Source organism: Dryobates pubescens, chromosome 2 (assembly GCF_014839835.1).
Source record: "Dryobates pubescens isolate bDryPub1 chromosome 2, bDryPub1.pri, whole genome shotgun sequence".
Taxonomy (NCBI): Eukaryota; Metazoa; Chordata; class Aves; order Piciformes; family Picidae; genus Dryobates; species Dryobates pubescens.
Genome location: NC_071613.1, coordinates 18,139,909 through 18,166,322, shown reverse-complemented (window position 1 = coordinate 18,166,322; position 26,414 = coordinate 18,139,909). Strand labels below are relative to the sequence as shown.

At 44.8% G+C, this 26,414-nt stretch overlaps 1 protein-coding gene across 3 annotated transcripts in view; it reads right to left on the bottom strand.

Annotated features, from left to right (window-relative positions):
• MYO1B (myosin IB) overlaps nt 1–26,414 on the bottom strand; it is a 147,216-nt gene that overhangs the window by 35,588 nt on the left and 85,214 nt on the right. For all 3 annotated transcript variants that reach the window (XM_054171309.1, XM_054171315.1, XM_054171324.1), the window contains exons 7-13: nt 21,835–21,898; nt 12,817–12,915; nt 11,908–12,011; nt 10,611–10,758; nt 9,587–9,705; nt 8,761–8,847; nt 8,096–8,161 (exon numbers count right to left, since the gene is read on the bottom strand). In XM_054171309.1, the coding sequence (XP_054027284.1) occupies nt 8,096–8,161; nt 8,761–8,847; nt 9,587–9,705; nt 10,611–10,758; nt 11,908–12,011; nt 12,817–12,915; nt 21,835–21,898 (687 nt within the window). The remainder of the gene's footprint in view (nt 1–8,095; nt 8,162–8,760; nt 8,848–9,586; nt 9,706–10,610; nt 10,759–11,907; nt 12,012–12,816; nt 12,916–21,834; nt 21,899–26,414) is intronic.

The window sequence follows — 26,414 nt, the reverse complement described above, 5'->3', positions numbered from 1 at the left end:
GACAGGCCTACCAGGCCTCAGTGCCCCCCACTAGGCCTCACTGCCCCACAAACCAAAGAGAAAGCAGGAGCCACATGCCAGGAGCAGAGAGGAGGGAGAAAGAAAGAACACCCTGTGATGTTTGCTTATATAGGGAGTGCAGGATTATGGGATGGAATAACAGAATTATGATACCTCATGCCTCCCCCAGACGACCTTTATCTCTATGGCAGGAAACTTAGTCCTTAAGCTGTAACACCCCCATCTACATAACCTTTGGTAGACAGCTCTCAGTAAAGGGCGAGGAAAATGGAGAGGAAAGAGAGAGGAATGAGTCAAAGTTTATTTGACACATGCAGATAAGGCCATCACTTGAGATATATTGAGCCTGAAGTAAAAGGACCCCAGCTGACACATCACCTTGATAAAGAGGAAGGGTGAAACACACTGCATCCTTCTGCCTGGCACATGGCACCCAATGCAGAAAGGTTGTTTCTCCAGAAACCCACATTATTGCCATTGCAAGAGCCACAAGACTTTTTTGCTCACATATGATTCATCTTCAAGAGGCTGGAAACTGACCTACGAATCCAGCTAAAGGTCATTAACAATACATTAAAGTAATTGCTAGTTGCTTTCCTGATTTTTTTATGTGTCTGTGATATTTATGGCTTGCCAAGGAAAGGCAACCGAAAATCCACAGAGTTCTTCACCAACCTCTCACTTGAAGCCTATAAAATTCTATTTGACGTTGCCAAGCCACTGAAAACTGCTGTTCCAGGACAAAAAGTGATGGGAGAGCAGCAGCAATTTTGTTCTTTATGTACAATCCAGAGCAAAAGGCTAGCAGTTAATTATAGCAAAGAAAATATTTGGAACTTCGTACTAAACTCTGAGCAGACCAGAAGATATTCAGTAACTTAAATACACTTCAGAAGAGGCATTTCCTTTTACAGATTTTAAGAAACACCCCATGAAAAACCAGTTAGAGTGTTTATCTCTGGGCAAATCTGAGAAAGGCAAAACAGACTGCAAATGTTTTCTCCCTTATTGTATTTCTGTCACTTTTCATTACGTGAGGGCTTCACAAAGCATAGATGAATGCTCATAAATGAATTGTCCCCCAATGATTTCATGAAGGCTCCTAGAAATTCCTTTAACAGAACTAGAAGAGATCCAAAGGAGTTCTGATGTTGTTTTTTAGAAGGTGACATCAAAAGCAGCAGGACAAGAAAGGTGGTTCTGCTACTCCGCTCTTGTGAGACCCCACCTGGTGTACTGTGTCCAGTTTTGGTGCACCCAGCATAATAGAGACATGGAACTGCTGCAGCAGGCCACAGAGATCATCAAAGAGCTGAAGAACCTCCCCTATGAGGACAGACTGAGAGTTGGGGCTGTTCAGCCTGGAGAAAAGAGGGCTCTGGGGAGCCCTTGTAGATCATCTAGTTCCAATCCCCCTGCCATGGGGAACCCTGAAGGGGGCCTGCATGAAAGCTGGGGACCCATTTTTTACAAGGACTTGCAGTGATAGACTAGACTAGACTAAAACCAGGTTGGAAGAGAACTTCAAGATCATTGTGTCCAACCTATCATCCAACACCACCCAAACAACTAAACCATGCAACCAAGCACCCTATCAAGTCTCCTCCTGAACACCCCCAGCAACGGCAACCCCACCACCTCCCCAGGCAGCCCATTCCAATGGGCAATCACTGTCTCTGTGTAAAACTTCCTCCTAACCTCCAGCCTAAACCCGCCCTGGCGCAGCCTGAGACTGTGTCCTCTTGTTCTGGTACTGGTTGCCTGGGAGAAGAGACCAACCTCTGCCTGTCTACAACCTCTGAGGAGAGCAGATTTAGACTGGAGATTAGGAAGAAATTTTTTACAGTGAGGGTGCTGAGACACTGGAACAGGTTGCCCAGGGAAGTGGTGGATGCCACCTCCCTAGAGGAGTTGAAGGCCAGGATGGATGGGACCTTGAGCAACCTGATCTAGTAGAAGGTATCCCTGCCCATGGTAGGGGACTGGAAGTAGATGATCTTTAAGTTCCCTTCCAACCTAAACCATTCTGTGAATCTATGAATAGAGAATAATTAATATTAGTGGTAGCACATCAATAAATCCAGTCAGGACAAACAAGCTGGAAGGAGCCTGCCATCAAAGACTGTACTTGCTCCCTACACTCACCAACATTCTCAGCAACAGAAAGGGTTTTGGCCAATACAGAAGCAGCATGGTAAGACCCAAAATACCAGGAATAATTTCAAATATTCTTAAGAAATTGTAGGGGAAAAAATATTTAAGACAAGCACTTCTCAAAGTGTCAGCTTCTCTTCCAGGCTGCAATTCTGCTACTTTAACGCTGAGAGCATCACTTCAATCCCTGCATTTTTACGGGCAGCATTTCAAACTGTGCCTTTGAAATCACTGTGCAATACAAAACACAACCTTTGGGGAAGAAAAAGCCACCCAGTCTCTCAGACTAAATTAAAGGTGCTAGGAAACAGAATGTCACCTGAGATAGACTTAAAGTCATGTCAGATTTACAGATACAGATCGAGCAACCACCCTCAGCTTATCCTCTCCATCTTCTGTTAGGTGCAATGACAAATTCAGACAAGGAGAAAAATCCCCTGACAAAAATCAAAACCTACCTCACCACGTTTTTCACTTCACATGCAACGGTGTCTTGCTCATACAGCTTTATTCTTTACCAACCTTCAAACTACCAGGCATCAAGGTGGCATTTCATGAACAGCAAGGTTTTGAACACTGCACAAATTCTGCTTCACACAGAAGTGTTGCATTTATATGTCACAATGTTGCACTTGATCAGATTCTAAGAGTCACTGATTCACGGAATGTACTGGGTTGGAAGGGACCTTCAAAGGGCATCTTGTCCAACTCCCCTGCAGTCAGCAGGGACATCTCCAACTAGAGCAGGCTGCCCAAGGCCACGCAAGTCTGATCATTAATGTCTCCAAGGACAGGGCTTCAACCACATCCCTGGGCAGCCAGTTCAGTATTTCACCACACTCATTGTAAAAACTTCCTCCTGATGTCCAACCTAAATCTGCCCTGTTCCAGCTTCAAACCATTGCCCTTGTCCTATCCCTCCAAACCCTTCTGAACAGTCCTTCTCCAGCCTTCCTGTAGGTCCCTTTCAGATATTGAAATGTAGCTCCAAGGTCTCCCTGGAGCCTTCTCATCTCCAGGCTGAACAGCTCCAATTCTTTCAGCCCTCTGATCATCCTTGTGACCCTCTGGACCTGCTCCAGCAGCTCCATGTCCCTCTTATACTGAGGGCAGCAATACTGGACACTACTCCAGGTGGGGTCTCACCTGAGAGAGCAGAGCGGGGTGGCAGAATCACCTCCCTGTCCTGCTGCTCTCACTGCTTTGAATGCAGCCCGGCACACAGCTGCCTTCTGGGCTGCCAGTGACCACTGCTGGCTCATGCTGAGTTTTTCCATGAACTGACACCCCCAAGTCCCTTCTCCTCAAGACTGCTCTTGAGGCACTCCTCACTCAGCCTGTATTTGTGCTTGGGATTGCCCAACCCAGGCGTAGGACCTTGCACTTGGAGATTGGAGTGACGCCTGGGGATCAGTTAGTCCAACTCATGTGCTAAAGCAGGGTCACCTGGAGCAGGTTGCTCAGGATGACAATGTCCAGAGGGGTTGGAATCTCTGAATCTGGACAGGCAGGTATCTGAGGGTCAAATGGAAACTATCCCTCTGTTTCTCCGGCCTTTACTTTTGCAGCTCTATCCCCGGTGCATCCCTACATCCTTTCAGATAAAAATTTGTGGAACAAAGCACTCCACCAAGGCACTGAGCAGAAAGCATTCACACTCTCAAGCTGTCTTCCCAGTGCCTAGCAAATTTCAAGAATAAGCCGTGTCTGTCAGCCTTAGCTTCCATAGAACTGCACTCCAGCTCACATGGACCAGTTACACAGTGAAAATTCAGAACAAAGCCTTTAAGCCAGCTGGCACAGGCAGACATTTCTCTCTCTGAGGCTAGGCAGCCTAGAATATTCACACTTGCTCCATGACATCCTTTTTTACACACCCTACCCCCTTCCTACACAGGAAGTGCATGCATCAGAAAATTAAACATCCAAACCTAAGAGAATGAGTCTCTGCTCATCTCCACTGAAACCTGGCCAGCTCCTCATAAACTTCACGCCTTCTGTAATCCTACCCCGACATCTTGCAGAGATATGAAAACTGCTTCTGCCCAAAAATACAGAATCAAACATGGAATGAAACAGGATCAGCCCTAACCCTACCCCAGGAAGGCTGCCAATAAATTGGTTCCGAGATTCCCAGTGCCACCAACCATCATCCCAACTCCATCTCCAATCACAGCCTTGGCTAGCAGACTGACAATGCATGCAGCCACTCCAAAATGTGGGTAAGGAACTTGGAGCAATTAATGTCAGGCTTCAATCCACTGCTCAAGCTCCAGCAGTATTACAAAACCAACCCCATCATGTAGGCTGCGTTGTCACACTAATCCTAGTCTCTATAATCTTTGGCCACAGATAATCCCTGCCCAGAGAGACTCAAAATGTCAGCATTTCACTTTCAGACCCGACAAAGGGCACACAGCAGGACTCACAAATAAACACAGCTTCCCAGCACCTATTTTATGGAGTGTTTAGGCAAGCTTGCTGTTGACATCTGCTCAACCCACAGAGACTGAGGATTATCAATAGATCCAAATTCCCTAATCTGTATTTTTGGACAGCCAAGTCCTTAAATGTGCTTTCTTGGATAGCTTGTAGGTTTGTTTGAAAAATGGGGTTTGTGCTTGATAGAAATATTAGTGGAACCCAAATCCCAAAGAATATATGCTAGCTTTAGCAATGCTCCAGTAGCTTTCCTTTGGTAAGCTTCAGGAAACCTCCAGTTAGTTTGTAAATCAACTTCATCTTAAATTACAGAAAAGTGGAGAAATGACAGTGGACAGTAAATAATTGTGGCAGTTTGAGGCTGTGGGTGCCTTGAAGAACCACAAAGTTAGAGCCCTCCAGGAGGGCCAGAGTGTCCAGGAGGTAGACTGGGAGATGTATTTCATAGCTGTACGTCCTGCATCCCTACAATTCTGGCTGCAAAATTGATTTTTTTCCCTTTTTCTCTTCTCTCTCTGTCTCAGGAATAGTGCAGGCCTTATCTTTGTGGGGGAGAGCTTTTGGTCTTGGCTGGCAGGGAATCTCCAGCTATGCCACAGGGCCTGGTGAAGCCTGCAGTAGGTCTGCTTTTGGGAAGTGGGAGGTGTGGGGGGGTTGTTTTGGCCTGCTCTTGGCCCTGCTGAGGCTGAGGTTGGGGGGAGGTTTCTGGAAGGCTTTGGAAGGTTTTGGTCTGGTAGTGCCAGGTGAAGGACTGAGCCTAATTTGTGATTGTATTCCTTCTACCTGAATATCTGTTGTATGTATTTGTAAACAGAATTTCCATTTAAGCTTCCTATACAGTGTGGAGAATTTTTCATTTTACTCTTTGGAAGGGGGAATAGATCCTCTGTCCTTTTGCCCTGGGCAGCTCATGGCTCAAAACTAGGACAGAAAATAGTCTTTCAAAAACAGATGAAAAAAAAAGGATCTCATTTTGGTGAGAGCTGGCAAAGGGCCTAGAGCACAAAGCTTATGAGGGAACTGGGCTTTTTTAACCTGGACGAGAGGCTCAGAGATCTTCTTGCTCTCTACAGTTACCTGAAAGGAGGGACAGGGGAGGCTTAGGCTGGATATTAGGAAAACTTCACTGAAAGAGTGGTTGAGCATTGAAACAGGCTGCCCAGGAAAGCACTGGAACCATCATCACCACAGGTCTTAACTTAGGAGAGGGAGAGTCCCATCTTGTATGAATGTCCTGATGAATTTGATCCTCAAGTCACAAGGCAAAGCTTTCCCACTTTTCCCAGCAGAACCATGACCAACATTTAAAGGGGTGAACAACAACTACTCACACAACTACTTTTAAGTTTGTGTGAATGGGGAATGCTACACTGTAATTCAGTATGAAAGGCAAGTGACAAGAGCCTTTCTTTTAATTTTCCTCCTGCAAACTACATCTCCTGAGCTCAACTACTTACTTAGGACCTTCTAAGATGTTGACCTTCTAGGAAAATAAAAGAAAATTGCATGTGAGAAAGAACCCTGTCTCCAGAACACCATCCCACAAGCACAATTACTCATGCTAGTGCAAGCTTCTGTCTCCTACCTTGCCCTGCACATTTATCCTTAACCAAACATGAAAGAAAGGGCTAGTAAAAACAGGAGCCTTGTCCAAAGGTGCCAGCAGCACCGTTCCAGTGTCCAGCTTTCAAAAGATATGCCAAGAACCAGCTTCAAAGAGCTCTGGCACCAAGATTTCCATTCAGCCACCTGACCACTTGCAATGTATTCTCATAAACACACTCGTATGAGTTGTGCAAACAACACAACCTGGCTCAGTAAACTCTTGAGGCGAGTATCAGCTTTGTTCTTCCTCCTCATGGAGCTGTTTTGATTTGAACACGCTTTGATGTTACACTTCTGAAATAAAACTTACACCCCCCTCCTGTGTATAATTACTCTCTTCCCATCTTCTACACAGTTTAAATACACTCCCTGGATTTTCAAGAAGGAAGTGGGTAATGCTTCATATTTGCTGCAGATTTTTCTCCCCAGTTGAGTTTCTAGTTTAAACACTATAGAGATTGCAGCCAGGATCTACACATCTCTTAAACTGCCAGAATAAGGTTCGTGAAAGTGTTCTCTGATCCAATTAAAAACTCCCCCTTGACTGTTTTTGCATCACAACACCACCAGCCTAAAAATACAATCAGAAACAACTAGCAGTGAGCCATAGGCTGTTAACTAGAGATCAGTATTCAATATTTATCTAAGTGACTGGAGATGAAATGAAATACAATTTTGATATGAAGAAAAAGTGTAGGTTTTGCTGTCTTTTTTTTCTTCTTTATTTTACAGGATACAAAGCTTGCTCAAAGAGCCACAAAATGCCTCAGGTCGGAAGTGACACTGCCAAAATTTCTACCTTGCACAAAATGTCCGTCACACCAAAATTTATTTCGTTTGCCCACAGAATCATAGAATGGTTTGGGTTGGAAGGGACCTCCAAAGGTCATCTTGTCCAAGCTCCCTGTGGTGAGCAGGGACATCCTCCGCTAGATCAGGTTGCTCAGAGCCTTGTTGAGGGTCACCTTGAATATCTCTGGGGCTGGGGCCTCAACTCCCTCCCTAGGCAACTTGTTCCAGTGTTCCACAACCCTTAAGCTAAAGAACTTGTTCCTAACATCCAATCTAAATCCGCTCTTTTTAAATTTCAAACCATTGCCCCTCGTCCTAGCACTGCAGGCCTTTGGAAGAGTCCCTCTGCAGCCTTCTTGTAGGCCCCCTTCAGGTACTGAAAGGCTATTAGGTCTCCCTGGAGCTTTCTCATCTCCAGGCTGAACAACCCCAGTTCCCTCAGCCTCTCCTAGTAGCAGAGGTGTTCCAGCTCCCCCTGATCATTTTCTTGGTCCTTCTCTGGACCAGCTCCGTCAGGTCCATGTCCTCCCTGTATTAGGCGCTCAAGAGCTGGACACAGTATGTTGTAGTTTGAGCTGGGTGCCCCCCTGGTGGGGAGGGGATCTGCCCCAACCCATTACACAGTACTACAGGTGAGGTCTCACCAGAGCAGAGGAACAAAATTACCTTTCTCATCTTCATGGCCACACTTTTTTTCATGCAGCCCAGGATGCCATTGGCCTTCTGGGCTGTAAGAGCCCATTGCTGGCTCATGTCCAGCTTCTCATCCAACAGCACCCCCAAGTCCTTTTCTGCAGGACTGCTCTCAATCTCATCATTCCCCAGCCTGTATTGATATCTAGGTCTGCCCCAAGCTAGGTGCAGGACTTTACACTTTGCCTTATTGAACCTCATGAGATTCTCCTCAGCCCACCTCCCCAGCCTGTCCAGGTCCCTCTGGCTGAATATTTATTTACCATGATAAATATTTCTTTACAAGTGGTGTTAGACCACATCACTTTTTGTTTCAAATTCATGAACCACTCCATTAATTTTTAATAACAGCTTTCATGGTAAATGTTTATCATTATAAAGGTCTTACCTCAAAAATTTCAAAGCCATAGATGTCCAGCACCCCCATTACCTTCTTCCTCACTTTTGTTTGTGCCTTAAAACAAAATTAAACACAGAGTCACTCATCTGTACATTTCATATATGGCAGCTCAAGAAAACAAATGTGTCTCCTAAGTAGGCTGTCAAATTCTGTATGCTAAAATCATAGGGTCACAGGATACTAGGGGCTAGAAGGGACCTCAGGAGATCTTTGAGTTCAACCCCCCTGCCAGAGCAGGACCATATAAAATCTAGCACAGGGTGCACAGGAACACATCCAGACAGGTCTTGAAAGCCTCCAGAGAAGGAGACTCCACAATCTCCCTGGGGAGCCTGTTCCAGTGCTCTGTGACCCTTGCAATAAAGAAGTTCTTCCTCATGTTGAGGTGGAACCTCCTGTGCTGTAGTTTACATCCATTGCCCCTTGTCCTACCACAGGGCACAGGTGAGCAGAGGCTGTCCCTTCCTTCCTGACACCCAGCCCTCAGGTATTTAGATACATTTATAAGATCCCCTCTCAGTCTTCTCTCCAGACTCCAAACCCCCAGGTTTCCCAGTCGATCTGGCCAATACAGTTTCTTTAATTTAAAGGATTTCTGTTAACTTTCTGGTTGGGGTTTGGTTTTGGTTTTTTACAGGCACAAACAGCAATACCTTAATGCTCTCGTTTATCCTGGTAACCAGCCAAGAGAACAGCCGACTGTATAAATTTTTAGCCAAAGCATCACGAGCATAATAAGCCTAAACAGAAGAAAGAAAAAAAATGACATAAATGTTGGGCTACTCACACACTTTTCATGTTATGATGTATCTTTAAAGGTGCTATGAACAGAGTGAGAACAGCTCAGGCAACCGGAGCCAGACCAGGGGTGCCTGGACCCTTTGGCAGCAGCAGCAGCTTGCCTGCTGGACCTCAGGCTGGCTGCAAGAGAAGCCACAATCAGGGCACTTGGACTTCCTGCTCCTGCAGATGTCCTCTAAGGACTCACATCCCCCACCCTAATGCTAAGCAAAGGGACTTGAGCAGCTGCAGTTAGGGTAAACGACCTTCCTGCTAGCTTGAGCTGATGGGACATAGGTGGCAACCACACTGGCTCTGCAGCATTACAGAGAGCTAAATTCACACTGGCAGCAAAAGCTTTTCAGCAGCCTGAGGCATACAACTCACATGAAATTACACCAGTTGTTCTAAATGAAAACAGTCTGCCACAACACTTTGAACATGATTTCTGTGCAGAACTCTTTCATTTTGCCATTCCCTGCAACCTTTTCTCTCTCATCTTTTTGAGGTGATTCACATTTAAAAACCAAACATGTGTCTGAACAGTTAGAAACTGCTGAAATAAAAATACCCTAGTGATGTTTTGTTCAGAGCAGCTCACTGGCTGTAGTTTCTTACTTGGGCAGTTATGGGTTAGCCATATGGATAAACTCCCATTTAAAAAGGATTCTTTCCTTTAAGATCAGGACTTCTTTTTACCTGAGCCACATTTAGTGTTGTTGAAACTTTCTCTTGCTTGGCTTCAACTGTCCGGAAGCTGAAAGCTCTTTCCAGTACCGACTGGTCTATGCCTGTCAGCTCACAGATTTCCTTGAGTTCTAGCATGGAAATGACAGGGTAAATATAATGAGTATTTTCATATCACTGCTTTTTCTTCCCTAAAAAAGCTTTTAAGCAGTTCAGTGTTTTCCCAGAGCACATTTTTAGTGTCCCCCATTCACACTCTCTCCCTCCCTACCCTGCAAACTTAAAAACAGCACAGTGGGAGGACCATACAGTTAATGGTTCTGAAGGCACTTTCTATCTGGTTATTTTTGTGAAGCAACCTGTCTTCTATTTATCACAGACTACTTTGCATGATGAAAATGCTTCAGATGAAGAAAAAAAAAAGAATTTTCAAAGTCAACTTGCAACATCATCTGCAGAAACAGGGCCAAATGAATCTGATATTACAGGCACAGATGCTCACACCAGGCACCTCAAGTTGCACCAAGGGAGGTTTAGATTGGATACAAGAAGAAACTTCCTCACTGGAAGGGTTCTCAAACACTGGCACAGGCTCCCCAGGAAAGTGGTGGAATCCCCATCCCTGGAGGTGTTTAAAAGAAGCAGAGATGATGTGCTGAGGGATATTGTTTAGCACCAGGCTTGTTGAGTTAGACTATGGTTGAACTCAATGATCATGAAGATCTTTTTCCATTCTGTTCTATGGTTCTAGTAGAAAAGAACAGAAAGCCTCCAGCACAGAATAACCAAGCAGTTAAAGAAATGCAGAGCGTGATTTAACATTTCAGAAGAAAGTATTAATAAAATAGGGGGAGGGGGGAAGAAAATAATCACCTTTAGAATTTAATTCAGAGCAACTGACATTGCACTCAACTCAAATTTGCCCACGAGTGAGTTTTGGAAACAATCTCATTTAATTCATCTGTAAAGATACTGTATGTCTACAGAAATGACAAAGTTAATACTGCCTGCAGGTTTTCCTTCCTTCTCATCTTACCGTTTTTATCTTTGATTTTACTTTCATCCAGGCCATTCACACGAGACTCAGGCTTAAACTCAATGTTTCCCAATTTCAGGACGGCTGCCACCACTTCAAAAACAGACTGTGTCTCGTGATCCATAAACCCAACTATCTGCATTGCATTCTGGAAAGGGGCCAGAGAAAATGATGAGTTGAAAGAATCTACCTTTAAACAGATCACCACTGAAAAAATGACCCTTTTTTTCACCACTCAGCATAAATTAGAGATGCTTTATGAACACTCATGCTACACACTGAACACGACATAATGACCACACTTAGAGAAGCATGGTTTTTCATATAAAAAACAGGTCAAAGAAGATGTGGTAGTCAAGCTGGCATGTTAAGTCTAGTCCACTTGTGGGATTCATACAGTCAATAGGCTTCTAAAATGCAATTCTTTTATTTACCCACTTCATTTAGTTTGTAATTCAGTCTTCTCAGTCCACTCTATTGTTCTTAAAGCCAGTAGCTCACAGAACCCAAATCTGCATACACTGGGTCCTGTATTCTCCTTGTCCCTGATGCAAAACCATCACAGTAGATCATCCTGCGCAATGTTCCAGCTCTGTCTTTTGACTTGGTCAGCATTATCTCATTTGTGAAGCTCAGTCACTGCCATCACAAGCAACTACACAGCTGCCATGACCTGGTCAAGGATTCTGGGCTTTTTTTCCCCCCTCTTTGTTCTTTTTCCTCTTTTTTTTATTTTTTTAATTTCCTTTTATTCCTGCTAGAATACTTTAGAAACCTGGTTCTTTTTATTTTCTAGTCAGAGAATCATAGAATGCCAGGGATTGGAAGGGACCTTCAGAGATCATTGAGTGCAACCCTCCTGCAAAGCAGAACCACTTAGGGCTTGGTCACACAGGAAGGTGTCCAGGTCGGTTTGGAATCTCTCCAGAGGAGAGGACTCCACAGCCTCCCTGGGCAGACTGCCCCAGGGCTCCAGCACCCTCATGGCAAATATTTTTTCTCATTCTGGCACAGAATTTCCTGTGATTGAGTTTACATCCATTGCCCCTCACCCTATCACTGAGTATCACTGAAAAGTGAGTGGCTCCATCCTCTTGATAGCCACCCTTCAGATATTTCTAGACACTGATAAGGTCCCCACTCAGCCTTCTCCTCTCCATACTAAACAGCCCCAGGTCTCTTAGTCTTTCCTTGTAAGAGAGATGCTCCAGTTCCTTAATCACCCTCACAGCCTTCTGTTGAACTCTCTCCAGTAGTTCCCTTTGGGGTTTGCTTCCAATCCCTGTTATTTTCTTACCCTGACTGTTCTGAAGTTTGCAGCATCATCCACTCCATTCACTTTGGCAGAATCCAGGCCCAGGTAGTTGTATCTGCTGAAGTCCTGCTCCAGTTTGAGTTTGCCTATAAACCCAAACAAAAGACCATTAGTAACAGTGTTCTTGTTAGTAGCTCTTTCATCTCAGAACCAGTATTGTCAAGAAATATTGGTATTAGTAGCATTTTAATTCCAAGCTTTTTCAATAAGAACAGACTTTCCTCTTTGTTTTCAATACATTACAAAGCCAATTCTGGCTCAGATATCTGCATAATTCATAGAATGGGTTGGGTTGGAAGGGACCTTCAAGATCACTAGTTCCAACTGCCCTGACATGGACAGGGACACCTCCCACTAGACCAGGTGGCTCGAGGCCTCATCTAGCCTGACCTTAAACACCTTCAGGGAGGGGGCATCCACCACCTCCCTGGGCAACCTGTTCCAGTGTCTCACCACCCTCACTGGAAAGACTTTCTTCCTAATCTCCAGTCTAAATCTGCCCTCCTCAAGCTTCAAACCATTCCCTCTCATCCTATCACAACAAGCCCTTGTAAAAAAAGTCCCTCCCCAGCTTTCTTATAGGTCCCCTTCAGCTCTAAGGTCCCTCCATAGCCTTCTCTTCTCCAGTCTGAACAACTCCAGCTCTCTCAGCTTGTAGCCACAACGGAGGTGCTCCAGCTGGTGTGGCCTCCTCTGGGCCTGCCCCAGCAGTTTGGTGTACTTCTTATGATGGGATAATACCAATCCATGTATTTACGTCAGGTATCACCACTGCCACTACCACTGATAACCTGAAAAATGGGTCAGTATCACATTTCCCACAAGAAAGAGGTGTGCATGGAACAGCACATTAACAAGCATATCTAGAAATGGCACAAGAGCAACACTCACAGAGAAAGTCTTCTGATGCACCAGACAGTATCTGATAGAAAATGTGGAAGTTTCTTTCACCTCTTGGCTGCTTAACAACACGAGACTTCTCCAGCAGATCTAAAAAACCCCAAACCTCACAGGTTAGGCAAAGTCTGTGGAACAAACCCCTTCCATATGCACATAACCCTCCACTGTTTCACAGCATCACTGCAAATTAGAAGATGTTAAGTGGTGGGCACAAACTTCATCACAGCATGTCACACCAAGTACATACTTCTCAAGTAAGCTATTTGTGCAATCTACAAGCCCAGTACACTTCTAAATTACATGAAAAGGAAAGTCAGGTCAGGGAGGCAATGTACACGGAAGACATCAACCGTAAAACCAACCATGGTGGGGATGACTGTAAGGATGAAGGTCTGAAAAGACATGTTAAAAACCTGAGACAGCTAAATGAAAGGGAGAAGGAAAATAAAGGCTAATTTGAACTGAATAATCCGGTAGCATTCTGTGATCCTCAAGTGCATCAGACTGTAAAATAATTCCAAATGGGACTGGCAGAAGCTCCATCAGAAGACAGTTGAAGTGAAATGCAAGAGCAGCACTCTGAAAAGCATCACTCCACTGACTGACAGGAAGATTGCCTTGGCCACCCCCATTAATGACAGGCATGTTTCTAAGCCTTACCAGTAAAGGCAGGAATCCAGGCAGGCAACAGAAGTGGCCTGACTTGGACCACATTGCAAACACTTCAGACTCTACATCATATTTACCCTGGAGGTAACACAAAGGTTGTTCAGCCTGGTCTGCAATGTGGTCCCCAGCACATGGAGCGAGGAAGAGAGGGATGTGATAAGAGAACCTTTGGACAGGCCCTGGTGCCACTCACTGTTTTTCTAATAGCAAAGGTTTTTCCCTCTTTTCTTCCTGGCACATGAGGGCTCCACACCATTCTTCCAGATAGCAAACCCACAGCTGCTAGTAGAGATTTTCTCTGAAGCTACATAAATTCAGTGACACAAAAATCAAGACATTCAGAGCCTCATTCCCAGCACACAGCAAAGGACTTCCCCAATGCACCTACCACTCCATACTTACCACAGCCCCCTCTCACTGGGGCTAAGTTCTGCCCAAGCTGTGCCCATGCAGGAAGAAAGCCCCAAAGTGGAAATTCAGCAGGAGCAGCTGGGGAATGGATGCTGGGGCTCCATGAGCTTTCTGGCACACCAGGACTTAGCCCAAGAGGAGTGCAATAGAGTCTGTTCATACCATCCTTAGCTACAGGCAGCATGTTGTGCCCATGTTGCCCACTTCAGACCTTGTGGAGCAGGAACCAAAGACCAAAGTTCAATCCACAAAATTGCATAAGCCTTAGGAAACTCTCCTCCAAACAAACTACAGCAAGACAAGTTCAGACATTAGTTTCTGCTCTAATAATTACCCAGTGCCAACACTGACAAAATTCAGATGGCATTATTCATCTTCTGGTTGGCTTCTAGTAGGACAAGTTTCCAACATGCCACAGATCCGCTGAATGATGTTATTCCATAAACATGCAGCTGCCTAAGAGAAGGACTGTCACCAGTGCAGCAGGTGACAGCTAATGGAGCTCCCAATGACCAGAGCATCTGACTTTATGAAGATGAATAGCTCCTCACCAACCACTGCATTGTGTGACCACATCAGAACTTCAGCCTTGTTTGAATAGGTATTTCTGTTTCTGTAACTCACTAACCCTACAGGGTCTTTCCTTCCAAAGCTGGCCCTGTTGCAGCACCTGGAAGTTTTGCACACCCTGATGACAAAGCACAGCTGAGATACAACCAACCAAGTGACTGTCACTTACTGCCAGAAGGTCAAGGGAGGTTCTCCTCTCCCTCTACTCTGCTCTATTGAGTCTCCATCTGGAATACTAAGTCCAGTCCTCAGCTGCCCAGTTCAAGAGAGACAGGGAACTACTGGAGTTCAGCAGAGGCTATAGAGATGCTGAGGCACCTGGAGCATCTCTTTGAGGATAAAAGGCTGAGACACCTAGGGCTGTTTAGCCTGGAGAAGAGCAGACTGAGGGGAGATCTCCTCAATCCTGATCAATAGCTAAAGGGCTGGGACAAAAGGATGAAGCTGGGCTCTTTCCATTGGTGCCCACTGACAGGACAAGTGACAACAGGCACAAACTGGAACACAGGAAGATACAAGGAAAAACCTCTTTGTTGCGAGGGTGCTGAAGCCCTGGAGCAGGTTGTGGAGTCTCCTTCTCTGGAGACTTTTAAAATCCACCTGGGTAGATTCCCATGCAATCTGCTGTGCTTTAGCAGGGGTGTTGAATTTGCTGATGCCCAGAGGTTTCTTCCCACCCCCACTCCTCTGTGATTATGTGAGAATATGCAGCCGTGCAACCTCTGCCTCTGACTTCACCTAAAGTTGAGGCTCTCCTCTTTGAGCTGTGGTTCAAATTCAGAGTCTCATCTTCGTTACTCAACCTAACTCTCCAGTTAGTTAATCTAACTATCAGACATCTGATCCTCCTTAGTTCTTAATTCCTAAATGAAAGAGAGAGGCTGGTCCACCAGCCAAGTGTTACTGCTGGGGCTGAGAAAGGCACGTTGAGCACCAGGCAGCTCAGGGTCCCACTGGCTGTGAAGGTTCTCCAGTGAAGTGTTGGACCAGATCACAGCCAAACTGAATCTCAAAGAAATAAACAACTTCAGCTCCCACAGTGGCTACACACATTTCAGGAAATGGCTGCACTTTCAAAGGAGAGTGCAGCAATGCAGTTTGGCTTCTTTGGGGTTTCAAAACATTCAACATTTAAATTTACTCAGATGCTGTCATAAAAGCCCAGCTCCATATCCTGGTGAAGTATTCTCTGTGAGCCTTCTAATTACATGCACGCCTTCAGCAGAGTTGATAGTTTCTTGAATGTCTGTCAAATTAGTTCTGTTAGAAGGATAACTGTCTTGGGTTTTTCACCACAGTTTATCTTATTTATATGTTTTGTTAGAAGGAATGAGGTTAACTAATTAACAGTCAGCTTTCCAAAGTGTCAACATTCCATATTCTGTCTGCCTTCATAAGGAGGAAAAAGGCCCCAGAAAGCAGTTACTGACAGAAAACCTTTGGGAAGCAGCTGCTACCCATTCTTTTTAAAGCTGCATTCATTCTCTGCTTTTTTCCCTTTTCCTTCTGTTCACAGGCAGACTGAAATCAGACTGGTAGAAAAGACCATCCTAAAAGTGACCATCTGTGCCACTCATAAGCAAGCTTCTTCTCTTTGTTTGCCCTAATTAGCATTTTAATAACTCAACCAAATATATTTTCCTTAAAGCAACTACCACACAAGGGGTAACTTTTGTGCTAACCCTCACACGATTACAAATCCTGTGGATCAGAGAGATGGAAGAGGAGAGGCAAAGATGCACATCAGATTTCAGCACACAACCACTTGGTAATTCTCTTTACAGTGGTACGTGGGGACAGATGGTGCTTCTCTGTATGAAAACCCACACTAGCAAAAAACCCAAGCCCTGTAGATGTTACATTTCATTATAGAGCCTATATAGATTACGTAGAGGGAACACAGAACTACCTACAGAGTGCCTGTGGATTAGCTGTGCTTTCTGCATTATCACAGTCACAGAATGCATTGGGTTGGAAGGCATCCTCAAAGGCCATCTTGTCCAAGCCCCCTGCAGCCAGCAGGGACACCACCAACTAGATAAGGTTGCTCAGGGCCACAGCAAGGTTGACCTTGAATGTCTTCAGGGACGGGGCCTCCACCATGTCCCTGGGCAGCCTGTTCCAGTATTTCACCACTCTCACTGTCAAGAACTTCCTCCTGATATCCAACCTGAATATGTCCTGCTCTAACCACTCAAACCACTACTCCTTGTCTTATCACTCCAAGCCCTTCTAAACCCCAGCTTTCCTGTAGGTCGCCTTCAGATACTGAAATGCAGCTCCAAGGTCTCCCTAGAGCCTTCTCTTCTCCAGGCTGAACAGCCCCAACTCTTTCAACCTGTCTTCATAGGAGAAGTGCCCCCGCCCCCTGATCACCTTCATGGCCCTCCTCTGGACCTGCTCCAGCAGGTCCATGTCTCTCTTGTGTGGGTGGCCCCAGAGCTGGATGTAGCACTCCAAGTGAGGTCTCACCAGAGGAGAGGAGATTGACAGAATCACCTCTCTCAACCTGCTGGCCACGCTTCATTTGATGCAGTCCAGGATGTGACTGACCTTCTGCGCTGCAAGTGTGCATTGCATTGTTGGCTCATGTTCAGCGGCTCGTCCGCCAGTACTCCCCAGTCCTTTTCTGCAGGGCTGAAATCTAACAATGCTTCTGCTCGAACTGAAACACTTACATTGCTGTTTCAAAGCAACTGTAAACATGACATTGCTTTGGAACAGTCCATCCTGGAAACACTACTTAAATTACACTGTTTGACTACCCATTGGTTCAAGGGACTCAAACTCCAGCAACATTCCTCAGGGTCTGAAGATTATTTGTTATTCCTAGATAAGGCTGCTTTAAGTGCAAGAAGTTTGCATAAGCATCCTACTGAAGCATTCAACTCAACTGAATGTGAGAGAAGAACAAAATAAATTGCTGCTGAATACTATTGGAAACTCTGATGTGCAAATGCACATGATTTTGGTTTGGTTACTTGAGCCATGAAGAAAAATGTCTGTTTCTTTAAATATACTAAACCCCAAAATTGACACTACCATGGTACACTCTGAATAACCCAGGGAAACAACATATTTTGGTCCTAGTCTCTTCAGCTATACTATGACCAAAGGACCTTTCTCACAGGATCACAGGATTTTAGGGGTTGGACACGAGCTCTGGAGATCATCAAGCCCAATCCCCCTGCCAGAGTAGGACCATAGAATCTAGCACAGGTTGCACAAGAACACTTCCAAATGGGTCTTGAAAGTCTCCAGAGAAGGAAACTCCACAACTGACTGGATGGGGTGCTTGTTGCCATTGTTTCATTGATTAGATAGTGTTGGATGATAGGTTGGACTCAATGATCTCAAAGGTCTCTTCCAACCTGGTTAATTCTACTCTATTCTATTCTACTCTATTCTGTTCTATGGGGAGCCTGTTCCAGTGCTCTGTGAGGAGAGCCTGTCCCCTTTCTGAGTTGTTTAAGCCAAGCTGCAGAACATTTTCTAGTCACAGAGGCTTGTCTCTTGTTTTCTATCTTCCTACTTTGATTCCTCAGCTGTCACTCTAAGAAGTCACTGATTAAAAAGAAAATACAGCAGTGGTTTCTCAGGAGCTTTTTCCTATTATTCCCACCAATTTTGTAACAATTTCCCATTATTCCCACCCAGTTTTCAAGTATCTTCTTGAACGAAATGCCCCATTATTGTATCAAGCAAAAACTACCTGGGCAGTACATACAGTGAAAACACAACCATTACACAAATGTAAGTGTTAAATCCCCATTCCTCAAGTGCTAAATGATGTTTAAAAATGAACTGATCAGAATCTTCAGTATTTGTTTGGGTTTTGGGTTTTTAACCACCTCCTAATTTAGGCAAGGCAACTGCCTGCATGGTGGTAACCGTGGTAACAAGAACACTGAGGGAGATGTCGGAAAGAGTTAAGATTAAAGAACCACATCAACAAGCAGAAGGATCTCTTTCCACAACATCTAACTAAAATCTGTGTCGTATTTTCCATAGCAAAGGAGCTTACTAACAGCAATCACACAACAAACACGCAGTAGGCATTGTCATGGTAATTTTACCCTCTAGCTCCAGCCCCAAAGGGTTCACTTGGAAGTTAACCTCTGTCATAAAGAAGTAAGAGCTCATTGAAATGTATCGGGAGAATGGCCCAAGGGAAGGTCACAGCGGCATCAGCTGCTACATTAAGGGGCACAGGCGGAGAGTAGCCTTTCACAGAGCTTCAGAGCATTCTGGAATAGGACAGACCAGATCATTTCAAAGACCTTTTAGCCTAATGGGTCTCTGCTTATCTGTAAGTCTGATAAAATTAGTATCTTATCTACTTTATCCCTATTGCCACAAAAATAAACTAGATGTTCACCATGTCTGCTTCCAGCAACTGCCAGGATGAAATGCAGCTTGGTCCTGTAGGCTTTGATCCAACAAAGCCCACTAACTTCATTGGTGTTTGTAAATCAAGCTCATCAGATATTACTACTAAGGCTTAATCAAAATATTACAGTATCATCTTCACATCACATTAACACCAACCCAACAGATGGCCAGAAAACAATTTATGAACAAACTAATCATACTTTCCCTTTTAAGCACAGAACACTTCAGCACTATGTGACTTTCTGCTTGATGAATGAAGAAGACAAATCCTGAATGTGGCTAACAGCAGAGTAAATTTTAAGTAGTGTAAAAGAGTTCACGTTCCTGATATCTCCAGAATGTTGATACCTCACAACAGGAACGTTTCTGTGGCAATGCAACAGCAATGGATGTGTGAAAAAGAGCCAAGGCAGAATAATAAACATGCTTTAGAACTGAACAGAATTCAAATTATATCTTAAGGAGATTGATGGACTGGCAAATTTTGCCTACATTAAATCAAATGGGATTTACACTAATAGGAGCTCAGTATTTACCTGTGTGTACCCTGACAAATGGGGTGTGTTTCATAGTTCAGGAAGTGACACCTTTTCCACAACAGAGCAGACACAAAAAGCCTTTACTTTTAAATTCATAGATTCAATTATAGATTCATAGAATGGTTTAGGTTGGAAAGGACCTTTAAGATCATCTAGTTCCAATCCCCCTGTCATGGACAGGGACAGCTTCCACCAGACAAGGTTGCTCAAGGCCTCATCCATCCTGGCCTTGACCAACTTCAGGGAGGGGGCAGCTGCAACCTCCCTGGGCAACCTGTTCCAGTGTCTCACACCATCCTCACTGTAAAGACTTTCTTCCTAATCTCCAGTCTAAATCTGCCCTCCTCAAGCTTTAATCCATTCTCTCTCATCCTGTCACCACAAGTCCTTGTAAAAAGCCTCTTCCTGGTTTTCTTGTAGGCCCCCTTCACATACTGGAAGGCTGCTATGAGGTCTTTCTGGAGTGTCATCTTCTCTAGGCTGAACAGCCCCAACTCTCTCAGCCTGTCCCCACAGGGGAGGTTCTAGAGCCCTCTGTTCATCCTCCTGGCCCTCCTCTGGACCTGCCTCAGCAGCTCCATGGCCCTCTTATGCTGGGGGGCAGCAGAACTGGACACAGTATTCCAGGTGGGGTCTCATGAGAGCAGAGCAGAGGGGCAGATACCCCTTTCTGTCCTTCTGCTCTCACTGCTTTTGATGAAGCCTGGCACACAGCTGCTTTCTGGGCTGCCAGTGACCATTGCCAGCTCATGTTTTTTCATCAAATTCATCTTCTTGCTATTAGATATTTATTAAATGTGAGAAGGAGAAAGCCTAAAATAGGCTTCTTTTAGGAAGACCTAAATATATGCCTGCCCTTGATTACAGATGTCATCACATCATCATAATTACTTGTAATGTTCTAATTACAATATGCAAAGATTTCTAAGGCAGATAAACTAGCGAGTAACTCTTTGGATGGCCTCCTGATATGACACAATACTTTAATTAGATGACTCAACACACTACTTTCAAAGACAAACTGTTGAACTACACAGGAGGATTCCTTTTCATGTATCTATTCCGAATGTGAAACAGAAAGAAACAAACCAACATTGCTAGAACCTTTTTGCTCACATTTATAGATTCATAGAATCATAGAATGATTTGGGTTGGAAAGGATCTTAAATATCATCTAGTTCCATCCCCCCGGCCCTGGAGGGTTGGAACTACTGATGAATACAGTCAGTATGTTTGGCTTCTAATTTTGTTGACTGCTAAATGTTGAAGTTAATAGACATAAGCCATAAACACTTAAATAGTCACTGCTTTGAGTTTCAAGATCTACTCTGCCACAAAAATCATGCTTTCAGGCACGGTTCCAAAAAGTGATGTAGTGAAAAAAACCAACACAAAACATAAATGTTTGCCCTACAAAAAAAGCCCCAAACAACAAGCCCTATATTTATGCATACAATTCTTCACAATGTTTGAAAATGTTTCTATTCTGTGTGGAGAGCACAGCTCACCTGGGATGATTCTCATTACTTCACAACCAGTAAAATGGCTATGGAGTCAAAATTTAGAAACAGCAATGAGTTTGGCTGAGCTAGAAGAGAGGTGAAGGCTGGGTCAATGCCACCTAGGATAGCCACTCACTGCCCTCCTCCATCCCTTTGCAAAAAAAAAAAAAAGAAGGAAACCAAACAAACAGAGCTTTATATAACACAAAAGACCAATTTCTTCTAAACGCTGCATTTAAACTCTCAAAAGGAAAGCAAGTCAAAGCATCCTGGGCGGGCACTGAGTTCCCAGCCTCCCTCTTCCCAGCAGAGAGCTGGTTAGTTTCTACACGGCTATGGATTTTGCAGCAGCATCCTCACCTCGCCCAACAACCTCAGAGGCTACTTTTGCTTCTCTGAAATCACCAGTTCTTCATCCTCTCTCATAATAAGCCTATTTCTACACCGTGAGGTGGGCTAAAATTAGTATAGAAGCTTCTGATTCCAAATAAACCTACCCACCTTCCGGTGATCTCCAGCACACTTCACGTCCCTCATAGGAATTACAAAACAGCATCTCTCAGACACCATCTACTACAAATATGTGACCCATCAAATCAAGCAACACAACAAATCCTGGGGATTCAAGTATAAAAAGAGCCTTATCCATCTGCTGCCAGCTTCAGAAACAGTAGAAGAGCCCACACACATTACTCAGTGCCTTTAAACAATACAGGACATTCATTATTCATGGTTACTTCTTCAAGTCTGTTTTCAGCACCTGTTCGGCACCAAAACAACAATAAAATTACAAAGCAGAGTTTAGCACCTATCACAGAGAGATTCAATTAGAGAAAGGCAGCTGACCTTTCCAGTAATTTAACCAGCTCCTTTTGGAACCAAACGTTGCAAATTGTTAATATGCTGCGACCAAGAGCGATACTCACAGTTGCTTATAACTCCTCCAAGTGGGTCACCCTTGAAATCAAACTCAATATCCATGTATTTTCCCTGGGAAAGAAACATATTTTGAAAGTCTAAGTTCTGTTTAAGAAAAGCTGGTCATTTTTACAGGCTAAAAGTGCAATCCGGCAACCCTGTAAGCTCCACCAAATTCTGGACAACAGAACATGATTCAAAGCTTCCAAACTTTCACTTTATCATTAACCCATAATCCATTATCACAGCCAGAGATTTTCAGAAGACCTTTAATCAGCTTTGTAAAGCAACTCAGTCAATCTATTCAGTTTTTAAGGTGTATGAATCACAGAATGGTTGGAAAGGACCTCTGGAAATCATCTAGTCCAACTCACCAACAGAGCAGTTTCACCTAAAGCAGGTTTACCTGCAGCAGGTTGCACAGGACAGCATCCAGATGGGTTTGGAATGACTCCAGAGATGGAGACTCCACCACCTCCCCAGGCAGCCTGTTCCAGTGCTCTGTCACCCTCAAAGTAAAGACGTTCCTAATCATGTTTAGACAGAACTTCCTATGTTCAAGATTGTGCCCATTAACCTTTTGTCCTGTCACTAGGCCCCATTCTCCTGAAACCCACCCTTTAAGTATTCACAAACATTGATGAGACCCGCCCCACAGTCTTCTCTCTGTAGGCTAAAAATCCCCAGGTCCCTGAGGCTTTCTTCATGGAGATAATGGAGATGTTCTAATCCCCTAATCATCTTCATAGACCTGAGAAGAAAATGTACATTATAGAAACTCCCATCAGAACACCAAGAACACCAAACAGCACTTGTGACCACATAGGTATTACCATGCTTATTAATAGAAGAATGGAGGAAGAAATTATCTTCAGAGAGACTTTTTTTCCTCAGTGGAAAAATCTTCTCAGAGCATGACTCAAGAGAGCTGAGAGATAGCTGCTCCGTTTGGCTTGAAAGACTTGGCTGGCAAGGATTACTGTTAGCAATCACAGGGTGTCTGTTCCTAAGCGTGTGCCTGCCTTGTAAAAGTGATGGATTTTCCCTCCTGAACTCTTTCCCTTGTAACTCAGGAGACCAGAGGCAACAATTAACAGACTGTCACTGCAGACGGGATTTCATTTTGAGCTGTTCTGATGCAGTGTGTTTCCCCTGACTTGTGTTTGACTTCTCCACATCACAGATCACTCCGGTCTTTGCAGCATTGTAATTTATGTGACAAGTGTTTAATGGAGTAAGAGCCACATTTAAGAGTCACAAAATGGACTGAGCTGAAGTGTGGAGCAAAGGCAAAGCAGCACAGCTGCTGTTGGCAAGGAAGTTTAGAAAGATAAAAACTGCTGCTAGTAACTCAACCAAATTCCACAAGCCACACACAGAAATGATCTCACCAGCTTCTGGTGCTTAATTAACAGAAGACAAGAACAACCTAGTGAAAAGAGAAGCCTTGTGTTTATACTTCCACATTCACTGCATTTAGGAAGAACTTTCCTCCTCCTTTTCTCTTTTGATTGTAATTCAATTTTACTAAAAAAACCAAGCACTTTACCTTGACTCCCCCAAAGACATTTTCTGATTTTCTGGGGGGGTTGTCAAGATTGGCTTGACTCTGTTTAAATTTTATTCTTCTCCTTGCTTGTAACTGAGGCAAGCTAGACAGGACAGTACTTGTGCTTTCCTGTTCTGAGCAGATTCAAGTTTCTCAGATAAAGAATTAAACCAGATAATTACATTTTCATTTCCCAAGGACTGGGCCAGCTGGATGTATCCAAAAAGTATTTTTAGCTTTGTGTTTATAAGCAAGGACTTGAAAGGCAAAATAGCAGTTGGTTGCACTTTGTCCTGGAAAGACACTTCTGTTTGCACATGGCACCTCTTCTCCCCTTCGCTGTCTCCTCCTCCTTTCTCTAGTATGACATCTCTGATAGCTGCAGTTTTTCTACCCTTTCTATAAAAAACATAAAAATAAAGATCGTCTACAGTGCTTCGAGTTTTGGCCCTGACTTTGTGATGACGACTTTCTGATCTCTTCACAAGCAGGGGCAACAACAGTGTGTGGTGGGCTAACGCCCTTTTCTGCAAACAAAAAAACCAAAGCAGGGTGGAGGGCTTGCAGGTACTTTACCCTCCCTGCAGGGCGTTTTCCCCTAGGAAGCTGAGTCTGTTCCACTCCCCCCTCCCTGCCCAGCTAGGGTATAAAAAGCAGGACATCGTAGCTGTTGGCCCTCCTTTTGGCTCCTGCCTCTGCTGGATGAGAGCTGCTGCAGCTGCCCTCCTGCTCCTCAGCCACGTGGCCGGGCCTGATCCTTCTCCCTGCTGCCTCTGCACCTCCTCAGAGAAAGACTGGTTTTGTATTATTCTTTCTTGTCCCCCTCCCATCCATCCTTGTTCCGTGCCCCTTGTGAACCTTTCCTTTTATTGTTATATATATATATATATATATTTTAAAGAAAATTCTTCACCTGTCTACTTCCAAGCCAACTCCAGATTACTGTTTAGTGGATTTGCTCCTTACCCTTTTTGTTTGCCTCTCTGTTTGGGGGGAGGAAGGGGGAGTAGGGGAGAGATTCTCAGCCTTTCCCCCATCTGGGCTTTTAACTCCCAGTTAAGGCTCAAACCACTACAATTTTTGGCACCTCCAACGTGGGGTTTGGAAATTAATATTGTATTGGGAAAGCAATACTTTTTTCTGAAGAAGGGCCTGGAAGTAGAGATGGCAATTTTAAAGGACCTGATAGTCCAAGCCTTTGCATGGGTGTTTGGCTGGATCTTTTGGACGGACATCTACAAATTAATAGCTTACCATGTGGTGTGGTTAATGATAGAGATGCTGCTCAACTGGATAAAAACTTTACCAATGAAGTTGGGCATGTATCTCTTTAATTCATTGAATTTCACTGTCAGTGGTAACTTTTCTAACATAGGAAATTTTCCTGAAGCAGGCTATGAAACCAATGGTGTAGATAAAGGTGCCTTTGATGGAAAATTGCTTTACATTGCAATATGCTCCATATGCTTAAATGTAATCCTTATAGGGGCATTTGTTGTGACTGTGTTGGGTGGGGGACTAGCTAACCCATTAAGAGCTGTTTGGAGGGTGATAACACACTCCTTTGCACTCTTTAACGACTGGGGGCGTGTCTGCTGTGGGCATTGTAAGCACTCCATAAACACAAAGAGGGAGGGGTCAGGTTGTAATGAGTGTGCCAGATCTCAGCCTGAGCCCCAGGCACAAGCGTTTGCTCCACCACCAGCAGTTCCACACTTAACCCCTGGTGCTCCTGACAATGCAGACTCTCTAGCACTGGTCACCATACGCAGGAAAGGAAGTCAAAAATCATCACCAAGCACAGATGGTGAGGAAGGAACCTCATCAGGCCCCAGCACCTCACAGAACCCAGCGGTGGATGAAGATGAGTCAGACCAGGAAATAACTGTTACATTGCTACCCAGAAAGGAACTAAGGCAAACTCGTCTGGACTACGCAAGGAAAGAGGGTGAGCCAATACTAAGCTGGGCCCTGAGATGCTGGGATGAGGGGGTGGACACAGTGGACCTGGATAAGAGGGAGGCGAAGCTTTTAGGCTCCCTGACTCATGATGCTGGTCTGGACAAAGAGTTAGCCAAACTTGATGGAATACACACTCTCTGGGCCCGGATTCTCAACGCCATAAAGAGCCGGTACCGCTCAAGAGATGACCTGCCCTGGGCCCCAGTTAGATGGACAACTATGGAACAGGGCATTCGGTATCTGAGACAGATGGCTGTGCTGGAAATAATTTATGGGGATGGCCAGCTCCCTTTGGACCCAGATGAGGTGCCCATGAGATGGCCCTTCGTAAAGAAACTCACCCAGGGTGCTCCTCAGAAATATGCTCACACATTAGGAGGGATACTCTTGACTGGACAGGATGGAAGTCCTAAAACTGTCTGTGAGTTTGCCAATGATTTAAGGGAATATGAGGACAGCGTAAATCAGAAACCCCTGATCTCAGCCATAGAAACTATGGCTAAAGACATTGTCAAAGAGATCAAGACCTCCATGTCTGAACTGAAAAAGGGGAGCGATGCCTCCTTTTCCCCTTCTCCTTCAGAATGGGTCCAGGTTTCAGCAATCAGGAACAGGCGACCTTCCCACAGGAGATCACCCTAAGCCAATCGGGGGACATCAAGGGGGTCTCTGTGGAGGTTCCTCTGTGACCATGGAGAGGACATGGACACCTGGCATGGCCAACCCACCTCTGCCCTCTGGAACAGAGTGCGGGAACTGCAAGGTGGGCACCACGGGGCTAACTCATCCAGGAGAAGGGCTGCCCCAGTTTCCCGGAGTGGTCCCTCTTGCTCAAGAGACCCTTCCCCTAGCAACACAGGACCCTGTGACAAGTGTGGACATCGCCGTCAGCATTAGAGGTGCCCTACCTCCAGCCAGGTGGAGGCCAGGGACAACAGAGTATACTGGGATGTGTATGTGAAATGGCCTGGCACTTCAGAAGCCCTGAAGTACCGAGCTCTGGTGGACGTAGGGGCCCAATGCACCCTGATACCATCGAGGTACAAAGGGGCTGAGCCCATAAGCATTCAGGGAGCC